Genomic DNA, 10,267 nt, shown 5'->3' on the forward strand with positions numbered 1-10,267 from the left:
GCCGGCCCAGGCTCGGGTCAGCACCGCTGGGGCCGGGGGACAGCCAGCGTCTCTCTGTCACACACCTCTGCCACCCTCGGAGATGCCACGGTGCTGGCCTGTCACCCTTCCCGGCCCTACTTGCCCAACGGTGTCACTCAGCCCCTGGTGACAGCCCCACGGCCCAGAGCAGGGGTTGAAGGCTGGTGGCAAAGCCACCCGCTCATGTCCCCTCCCAAAGGACCGTGCCGGGCCCGGTGATGCTCGGGGCCGGGGTGGGCAGCAGCCAGCCCAGCCCAAAGCAGTGCCGCCGATTCCAGAGGGGTCATACCATCACTGGGAAAATGATAGCGGCCACGGTGGACTTGAGGAGCCAGAGCAGGGCCAGGCAGAGCAGCTGGATGGTGGTGAAGAGGTGCACCCGGCGCAGGGGCACGTGGCGCAGGTAGGCGAGGTCTGGCTGGTGCTTGGCTGGCATCAGGAGCAGCCGCACACGGTCCGTGAGCTGCAGTGACAGGATGGCAGGTGGGTCACACCTCGGCAGTTCCTGGGCAGCTCTCACCCCCTCCCTGTTGAGATTAGGGCCGGCAGGATGGGGTTCCACTGCCATTTCTGCCCTGCAGCCCTCCTGGCCTCTGTGCTGACCCCCAGCTGATGCCCGGGCCAGTGAGTTTCTCTGTAAGACCTGGTGCCACTGTCACCCCACGCCAGGGGAGCGTGTTCCAGGCAGACCTCTGGAAAGGACAGAGAGGACTCTAGCTGCCCTCACAGGGTTAATTGAGAGATGACACCCCTTGATCCCCCTCACTTCACAGGAAACTGCTGCAGCCTCCTCCAGAGCACAGCTCTGGGTTTCCCAAGCAGAGGGAGGGTGGGAGTTTCCCAGCCTGTCATCTAGAGCAGGGTAATTGCAAGGAAACTGTACTATTTAGAGGAAAAAGTGGTGTAGATAATTCTGGAATAGGGATTTTTTTCTTTCCCTCTGTTGGTTTCTCGGGAGAAGAGAACTGGCACATGAGCAGCAACACCAGAACCAAAGGATTGTCCTGTCCCAGCTCTGCCTGCAGCTCCCAGGTGAGGAAGTCCCTGTGGCTTTGAGAGCAAGTCTGTGTTATCCACTGGTCCCACTTCTCCCAAACCCCTTGATCCAGCAGTGCACAAGTCTCTGCTGCTCCTCAGCATCCCAGAGCCCTCCTTTTCCCTTTCCTTTGCCCTGGAAAGGTCCCTCCTCTCCCTCCTTGTCCTGGGCCTGGTGGGAGACAGCTCTGTGCCAGGCTGTACACCACAGAGAGCTGAAATCCAGGCTCTGCTGTGCAGTGGCAGCTGTTGCTGAGAACAGCCCCTCCTCCCCACCCAAAAGCACCAAAAACAAAGCACCCCCTCCCAGTGCAGCCCTCTCTCCCTCCCTCACCTGGATGCTGTTCAGGGCCGTCACCCCCATGTGCAGGAACACCCCATATAGCACCGGCATCGGGATGTGCTGCAAGGCAGTGGGGTTGGACATCAGCAGGGCACTCTCCTGGGGTCTGTGCCTGCTCAGTGCCCTCTCCTGTAAAAGCCTATGTGTGTGTCCACAGGCTGTGCCTCCTTTATTCCCAGCAGCCCAGCCTGGCCTTATTGGCATCAGTACTTGAGGTTCACATGAGCCATGTCCTCCATGGTCCCTTTGAATGGCATCTCAGCCCCCAGGGGTGTCACTGCACCTCAGCTTGGTGCCATCTGCAAATGTGCTCCATCTTGTTGTCTATGTCTTTGATGGAGATATTTAACAGTATTTTTCAAGTGTTCCTACTGGGCAGACACCACTTGTTACTCATTTCTATTTGGACATTGGTCTAGTGACTGTAAACCTCTGGACATGACCATCCAGCCAATTCCTGATCCATCTAGCAGTTCTTCCATGAATTCCAGCTGGGAGGTGAGGATGCTGGGAGGACCCTCTATCAAAGGCTGTATGAGACCAGCCTCAGAGGTGAGGAAAGAGGTGGAGGAAAAGAGACCTCCTGCCTGCCCATGGGTAATGCAGGGCCACTGGAGGGGTTTTTCCCAGCGTGGCAGTGGCAGCAGGTGAAAGCCAGCAGCAGCCAGGTCATCCACATGGCAGTCGGGAGAGGTAGTGCTGGGGCATGTTTGGGGAGCACAAGGACCCCAGGGCACATGGGGAGGATGGGCAGGTGACATGGGGCCACAGTGCTTTGTGTGCCAGCCCTCCTGGGGCACTGGACACAAACCCTGGGTGCAGTCCATACCCACAGAGGGCACAGCTCCCTGCCTGCCACACAGGCTTCCTGTGCTGCTTCAAGGGCTCGGGGTGAGAAACCTCCAGCCTTGCAGGGTACGGCCACCCCCTGTCTAGGAAAAGAGGCCACCCCAGCCAGGCTTCCTACCTTGAGCACAGGGGCCATGAAGACAGAGACTCCCATCAGGATGAAGACAGCCAGACCTGTCAGCCTCTGCTCCCTGTGGGTGCAGCACAGGTGTCACAGGTGCCCGGGGTCCCTTGGGAACCCACCCCCCTACCTGCCCTGCTGGCCCCAGGGTCTCTGCTTTGTGCAGTTTTGATGTTCACAGGGAAAGGGGTCAGCTCATGCTGGTTGTTCACCTGATGCCCAGGAACTCGGGGTGCTCTCCAGGGGCTGAGGTTGCACTCTCCTTCCTCAGGCTGTCCATGTGTGCCAGGGAGATGACAGTGGCTGAGACATACCAGGGGAGGCCAGTGACAGAGGTGACAACCATCAGGAGGGAGACGCAGAGGAGGTCCAGGTGGAAGCCTGCTCCTTTCTGCAGCAGAACAGGCAGCAGGGCTGGGGGCATCTTCCCACTTCCCTGGCCAGTTTGGGGTAGCTTTCCCCTGGCTACTTCCCAGCCAGGACCCAGATCCTCCCCCACTGGCTGGTGCTGCCTTTTCCCTGTCCCCCTGCTCACCTGCAGCTTGTACTCCCTGCGGTTAAGAATGACAGCTGTGATCTGCTGGTCCATGAAAATGAGGATGGTGACAAGGACAGCAGGTACTGCAGACAGCAGGCACACCCACCATGGGTTGGCTCCAAAGGGGAAAACGACCCAGCCCCGTGCTGGGTTTGTGGGCTGTGGAGAGCAGAAGGGCCATGGCAGCTGCCACCCACTTGTGGGGTGTGCAGTGCAGTTGGGTGATGGGACCAGCCCCAGGTGCCCAGGCTGGAGCCCTTCAGGCACCCAGGGATGCCCCATCTCGGGGGTGGAAGAGCATCCTCACTCATCCTGGGGATGCTGCTAGACAGAGTGACCCACCAGCCCCCCACAAGCTGTGACAGAGCAGGGTGTTGTTCTTGGACACCACAAGGCAGGAGCTGGGCATGTGCCTGTGACAGCAGGTGGAAAAGGTGGCATTGGGCAGCGATGATGGGGAGCCCGAGGAGGTGGTGGTGGTGAGCACTGGCTGCTCTGGGGCACTGCCAGCCCTGCTCCACACCCAGGGTGAGTAGCCCAAGCCTGGAGCTGAGCTTGTGGCTCTTGCTCCAGTGTGATCTGTACAGTGCAGGTCTGAGCCAGGTTATTTATAGTGCATGGGATCAGCTCTGTTCAACCCTTTCTCATTTGCTGTGGTGCAGCCTGCACCCCTGTAGGGCTGGAGCCAGTGATGGGGAGGACAGTGACAGCACAGGGCGGTGGCTACCATGGTGGGCACAGACCCACACCCTGACAGTGCTGTGCCCACCCTGCTGGCACCTTCAGCTCGCTGGGGACAAGGAGCTTGGGGGTCTCGAGGCCCAGGAGAGCATCCACAGCGCAGGAGGCGAGGATGGCCAGGATGACAGCGAAGTCGCTCACCAGCTTCCGCACCTGCAGGTGGAGAGGCCTTGGCCCAGGCTGGCAGGGGTGGGGGCAGGATGCAGCACCCAGAGCCGTCCCCACACCAGTGGGACTGGTGGCCATGTCACTGGGGTGGCTGAAAGATGCTCACCCCCACGGGGAAGTAGCGGCTGCTCCTGAAGCGCTTGAGGGCGGTGCAGAAGAGGAAGGTGCCCCCGAAGAGCAGGAAGGAGACGAGGGTGACATCGGGCACATACTGGCAGCTGGTCCCCAGGAGATGCCCACCTTGATCCAGGCACTGGGTCCTGCTCAGCCCTGCTGGGGTGGGAGGAGGCTGCAGGGACAAGGTGGGTGGTGAGGAGGGGTCACACATGGACACTGGGCTCAGCCCAGGGCCTCTCCTGCCTGCCTGGGAGCAGGGGCTGTACCTGCCAGGCCAGGGGTGAAGGCAGTGATGTGTCATTCCCTGCAGAGCTGTGACCTGCAAAGTGATGGGAGGCAGATTGGTACAGGTTTCATCAGGATGACTGGGATGATGCTGCCATCAGGCTGGGTTCTCAAGCTCTTCCTGAGGGCTCAGGGTGCTGGATGGGGTCCCATGGGACCTCTGAGACCCTGGGGCATGTTGATGCCCAGGGAGCACCAAGGGGGGGATGTCCCTGTGAAGGGCATGGCTAAAGCACCACTCAGAGGCCCCATCGATCCCAAGCTGGCCAGCACTGATGTTTTTGGCACATGGTGCAGGTGCCATTTCCAGGGTCAGTGTCAGTCATGTCATTTCCAGGTTCATGACTTCAAGCCCCAGAAAACAGCCCCTGATTTACAGACTGGGCTGGAAATGGCAGAGTGAACCCATCCAGGTGTCCTTTTGCAGCCTCTGACATCCCCCATCCTGGAGGCACAGGAGATGGGCCAAGGCTATCCTAGATCCATGTACTGCCCTGGCTCCTGGACAGTTCTGGGAGGCAGGAATAGATGGACAGACTATGGAGGGAAGTGGAGGACGCTGCAATGTGGTCAGGCAGGCGAGGATGGAATTAAACAGCCTCCTCCTCCAGTGCCTTCCCCCATCCAGCCAGGAAACAGGTTCCCAGTGGCATCCTGGGGCAGCAGCTTCCTGCTCCCCACCCACCCAGCCACCCAGCCCACGGCTGCTTGGGCTCACCGGGGCTGGACAAGTTGCAGGTGCAGCTGTAGGAGGTGACGTTGTCCAGCCGGTAGTGCCAGTTGATGGGGAAGGCATCTGCCAGGCTCAGCATCTTCTTCAGGGAGTCGTAGATGAATATCAGGCTGATGAGGGCGCAGAAGCCTTCCTCGGTGAAGCGGGTGAAGTGCCCCACCAGGTGACTGGCCTCAGTGGCCACCAGCACCACTCCAAAAAAAGCCACCCAGAGCCCAATCCAGAGGCGGAACTCCAGGTAGTCCAGGCTGTGATCCCTGGGGGAAAGGGTGACTCAAAGCCTTGCCAATGACCCCTGCCTGGAGTGACGGTGGCCCATGCTCCAGCTGGGGGATGCTGGGCTGAGGATCCATCCCTGGCACTGAACTCACTGGCTGAAGGAGAAGAGGAGGCGCTCAAAGACGAGCACGGGGCCGGTGCTGCTCAGGATGGTCAGGGGTTGGCCCGAAAAGAGGCAGAAGATGAAACCAGCAAAGGCTGTGCCCAGGAAGCTCTCCAGCACCCCCTGAAATGCAGGGAAGGGGTGCCAGGCACATGGCAGGGAGGAGGGTTGGGGGCCTGCCCCCCCAGAGCACAGAATAATACAGGGTCAGTGCTGGGGACCACGGGTGAAGGAGGCAGAATTCAGACAATGCTCAGAATGTCCTGGGGATGCTGGTAGGAGCTGGGCACCCAGGGGCTCTCTGGGCTGGGCTGAGCAGGGTTGGTACCAGGCCCCCCAGGCCACACTGACCTGCATGTTGGCAGTTGCATCCCCCAGCATGCCCCCGAAGGTGATGGCATTGGTGACTGTGGCCAGGTAGATGTAGAGCACTGCTGAGAGGCACTGGGGGTGCAGGGCATCGGAGAAGTCACTGCCATACCATGGTGCCTTCCTCCGGATGTCTCGCAGCAGCCCCCCAAAAAGCCTGGGCAGGGATGGAGGTCTCAGAGCAGACCCCACAGACAATCCCCACAGCAAGGGATTGTCCCTTCCCCTGGATACAGGAACCCAGAGGGGCTTGGACATGGTGGTCCCATAAGAAACCAGTGACCTGCCCCAAATCCAGCACCTGCTGCACCTCCCAGTGCCCTTGCAGACACTGACCTGCCTGTCCTCTGCAGCTCCTCCCCAGAGCGTGGGTGCCCTGGGCTGGCTCTGTCCCCAGCTGTTGTCTTGTCCCCATTTCCATGGGGCTGCTGGTCCACTGGGTCCACAGCAGTCCTGTGGCAGAGCAGAGCCTGAGACAACAGGCTGCAGGTTGGGACCCTCAGGACCCAGCTGCATTTAGGGGACACTAGGACAGGAAAGGGAGAATGGAGAGAGGACAGGGGTGCAAACAGGGCTTGTGCATCCCCTGATAATGGAGAGGAGAAAGATCAGGAAGAGGAGGAGATATGGCAGATGATGATCATCTAAAGGTTTTTTTCCAACTGAACCATGATTTCCTCTGGCAAGCTCTGGAGCCAGCCCTTGCGGGACTGGTTTTAGTGGAGGAGCTGGGCAGAGCCTAGGGTGTCCTGCTCAGAGGCTGAGTTTCACATGTAAGAGCTGCATCCCAGTGTTTCCATCAGCTCCCTTTGGAGGGGATTTGCCATCCACTGCCAGGTGGGACAGCAGGACTAAGAGCAGGGGGACCAAAGCAGGGACCTGTGGAGGGGCTTGGCTGGGAGGAACCCCCTGGCTCCTGGGCAGCTTCATCCCATGGAGACAGAGGTTCCAGTGTCACAGACAGAGGTATCCCTGCAGGAGCCTGCAGAGGGGCTGGCAGGAATTGGGGTGCCCTCTCTTCAGCCCACCTCCTGCGTGGAGCTGGCAGATGGCTTGGCGGAGGAATTCGGGCACCAGGGTCCCATTTCCCAGGAGGAAGCACAACCAGCTCATCCAGGAACGCTTCTATCCCTGCCATGAGGTCCTCTCGGTGCTCAGCCTGCCGGGCAACTCTTTGGAAGAGCTGTGGGGAGATGCTGTGGTTTAGCCACCATGTCCCTGCATTCATCCACTTGGAACCTTCCTCCCAGCCTGCAGCCATCACCAGGAAACAAACCCTCCTATTTCAGGGCAGCAGGGGCCCTATATCCTGCAAACCCACCCAAGCCTTTGGTTTTTTACCCTGGGCAAGGGAGGCCACCAGCTTGCCCCATCCTCTGCCCTCCACTGCAGCCTGCAGAGAAGTCCTGGTGTCCCCATTCCAGGCCCATCCCACCCCTGGCTGCTGTGCCAGGCTCACCTCATCTGTCAGCAGAGTGGCCATGGCCCTGCCAACCTCGTGGTAGGCTTTCACTCTGGGGGGCCCCAGCAGGATGAAGAGGAACCTGTGGCAAGACAGCACATCTCCAGAGCAGCCCTCTCCCCTCCAGGGGATGCCTCTCTCAGGGGGGGACTGTGGGGATGGGGGCTGGGCAGCCCTGGGGGCTTCTGCCACCCTAAAAGTGGGGTTGGGGGCAGAAGACAAGACACATGTCTGAAATATCTGCTGCCACTGCATGGCAACTTCACAGAGACCATGGGACACCAGGAGCCTGGCTGGATCACAAGGGTCTGCAGAAATCCAGATTGGGAGGTGTGGGGGAACAGGTCTTTGGGACAGAAGAGGAGAAATCCTCAGCTGGAGGTGTCTGTGGCATCATTTTCTTGGGAATGTTTCTCGCAGGCAGGATGCTGGTGTGTTAGGGAGGGAGAGTTTGCCAGCAGCACAGGCAGCAGGTTTGACAGGACTCTGGGGACATGGGAGGACACTGGAAAGAGAGCTCAGAGCCCTTGATAAAATATGGTAAAAATCCCACAATTGAGAGGATGGTGCAAAATCTCCAGGGGGACAATCCACACAAATCCTCCACACCTTTCCAAAGGTGGCAGGAATGGTTACAGTCCTGAAAGCCTGAGATTGTCAAGCAGTTCCAGTGACTGTACTCTGAGCAAACCCCCAGAGAGGGGGCAGGGAAACTCCTCTGGCCGTTCAAGTGGGACTTGAGAGAACCCCAAGATGCTGGAGGCCTCTGGAGCCTGCTCCAAAGGGATGAGAGGTGACAGTTGTCACATGGGATTGCTGCACCAAGGCGATGGGAAAACCATAAGACCCTAGAGATGGATCTGGATGAGAGACAGCCCTGAGGCAGTGGCTGCACCTGTGGGACAGCCTGGCATGGCCAGCAAAGGCGATGGCACCCTGGGCAAAGGGATGGCAGGGGCGAGGTCTCCCTGCCCTCCGGTTTGGGGAGGAAAATACAGAGCAGGAGGTTATCGTGAAACCTTCGAGACCCTGGGGCATTCCCGGGGACTTGCCGCCCAGCTCCCGCGGAGGAGAGAGCAGCGGTGGGTCGGTGTCTGTCCTGCTCCTCCCAGCTCCTGGGGACGGGTGCTCTGGGCAGAGTGACCAGGAGGTGGCAATGTCCCTCCTGATCCCCGCCTGCTTCCTCCGCGCACTTCCGAAGAAGTCCCCAGCTGAAGGCGCACTGCCCGTGGTAGGCTTCACTGCCCGTTTCCCCTCACGGCTTTGGAGGATGCATTCCTGAGCCACGGGGAGACCATGGGGACCTCCTGCCCTGCTGCTCTCCGCCCACCCCGTCTCAGCACTCAGGAGAGCAGCGGGAGGACAGGAGTCTCCTAAAAATCTGCATCCCGCTCCCGGCAGTAGGTGGAGAGCATCCAGAGCCAGCTGAGGACAGGGAATGCAGAGCCCAGTGGGAATGACCCTGGGGATGTCCCTTCCAGGCTGCCCAACAGATGCTCCACACTCAGCCCATCCTGGAGTGCTCCTAAGGAGCTGGGAGAAGCAGGAGGGGAAGCAGCGAGACAGGAATCTGGGACTGCCTGTGGCACTGGCTGCCATTCCCTTTGCTTTGGACAAGCAAAGCCTTGTCTGGTGTGGGAGGAAATGGGGAGACAGGGATGGGGGAGGGCACAGGGCCATCGGCCATGCTCTGTTACCTGCTTGGAAGAGAAACCTCAGCCAGTGAGCCAAGGGACACCCCATGCCTGAGGCGAATGAAGGCAGTGAAGGGCTTTTCCAGGAATTCAACTTCCCCGACAGCAAGGTGGGCTGCTTCAGCCCCCAGTGGGACCTTCTTCTTGAATCTGTTTCTCAGCTGAAAGCAAAGGGATGCAGCAGCTGGGTACTCAGGATGCCGTGGCTGGGCATTCAGGATCCTGTAGCTGCTCCCAGCCCAGCTCCATGCTGCTGTACCTGCTCCTTAAGAGGTGTTTTGGAGACCTGGGTTCTGGGCTCAGATCTGCCCTTGGCTTTCCCTGCAAAGAAAGAGAGGAAGCAGCAAAATCCTTGTGCAGTTGAACGGCCAGCATGGGTACTGCCCCTGGCTGGAGGCAGTGAGAGGATGCCTGGTGGGACAGCTGGGTTCCTACCTCGGCAGGGAGAGAGACCAAGCTCAGCAAGGAGCTGCAGCAGGGATTTTGTAGGCTGGTGCTGTGGCTGGAGGAGCAGGAGGGCTGCCAGGCGCTCCCTCAGTGCAGGCTGCAGCTCTGCTTCCTCAGGCTGCTCAGAAAGGGCTTTGTCTGCATCAGGGACAGGGACAGCTCTGAGTGGCCCTGGTTCACTGCCCATTGGGGAGTTGCCCAGGGGAAAACCCCCTTAGCTGGAGTAGCAGAGAGCCCCCCCAGGTACCCAGCTGTCATCAGTGCTGCTCTATAGGCACCTCCTGGTGGCCTGTCTCTCTCTGGTGACCAGCCCATCCTGGGAGATGACATTTGCATTACCCATGTACCAATTATTTCCTTGAAACTGGTGGCATCCAGATCCAGGAGCATTGTCCCCTTCTGCAAGCATGTCCTCAGCTGGAAGAGGCTGTGCAGGGGCAGAGCTGGGACATGGGGTGCACTCCAGCGCTCCCCACCATCCTCCACCTTCTCCTCAAACTTGATCCACCTGTCCAGGGAGATGTGGGGGTCAGTGGCAGGCCCTGTGCCCTGTGTAAAGTCTGGGTCTATCTTTGAGCTTAGCCTGGAGCTGGCACTGGCAGGGAGGGGTTTGGGTGGCTCAGAGGGGCCTGCGGTTGGTTCATGGTGTAGGGGCAGCTGGACAGACAAGGTGGTCACGTCCCCATTCCTGCAGACCCACACCTCTCCAAGGTCTGATCAGGGGAATTCCATGATGAGGTGACAGGATGGTTCAGGTTTGAAGGGACCTTAAAGCTCACCTTATTCCAGGCCCTCCACCATGGGCAGGGACACCTTCCACTATTCCAGGTTGCTCCAAGCCCCTTCCAGCCTGGCTTGGGACACTTCCAGGGATGGGGCAGCCACAGCTTCTCTGAGCAATCTGTGCCTCACCACCCTCACAGGAAAGAATTTTTTTCCAATATTCCATCTAACACTGATCT

At 59.4% G+C, this 10,267-nt stretch overlaps 1 protein-coding gene across 1 annotated transcript in view; it reads right to left on the reverse strand.

Annotated features, from left to right (window-relative positions):
- Positions 1-304: 304 nt before the first annotated feature.
- The window catches only part of SLC4A9 (solute carrier family 4 member 9), an 11,358-nt gene continuing 1,395 nt past the window's right edge, over positions 305-10,267 (reverse strand). Inside the window, exons 2-19 of the mRNA XM_005425368.1 lie at positions 9,653-9,813; positions 9,294-9,443; positions 9,118-9,179; positions 8,862-9,019; positions 7,162-7,246; positions 6,661-6,885; positions 6,039-6,106; positions 5,685-5,859; positions 5,323-5,456; positions 4,937-5,208; positions 4,200-4,252; positions 3,923-4,105; positions 3,688-3,801; positions 2,905-3,066; positions 2,582-2,760; positions 2,367-2,439; positions 1,391-1,459; positions 305-484 (exon numbers count right to left, since the gene is read on the reverse strand). Coding sequence (XP_005425425.1) covers positions 305-484; positions 1,391-1,459; positions 2,367-2,439; positions 2,582-2,760; positions 2,905-3,066; positions 3,688-3,801; positions 3,923-4,105; positions 4,200-4,252; positions 4,937-5,208; positions 5,323-5,456; positions 5,685-5,859; positions 6,039-6,106; positions 6,661-6,885; positions 7,162-7,246; positions 8,862-9,019; positions 9,118-9,179; positions 9,294-9,443; positions 9,653-9,813 — 2,503 coding nt within the window. The remainder of the gene's footprint in view (positions 485-1,390; positions 1,460-2,366; positions 2,440-2,581; positions 2,761-2,904; positions 3,067-3,687; positions 3,802-3,922; positions 4,106-4,199; positions 4,253-4,936; positions 5,209-5,322; positions 5,457-5,684; positions 5,860-6,038; positions 6,107-6,660; positions 6,886-7,161; positions 7,247-8,861; positions 9,020-9,117; positions 9,180-9,293; positions 9,444-9,652; positions 9,814-10,267) is intronic.

Source organism: Geospiza fortis, unplaced genomic scaffold (genome assembly GCF_000277835.1).
Source record: "Geospiza fortis unplaced genomic scaffold, GeoFor_1.0 scaffold413, whole genome shotgun sequence".
Classification (NCBI taxonomy): Eukaryota; Metazoa; Chordata; class Aves; order Passeriformes; family Thraupidae; genus Geospiza; species Geospiza fortis.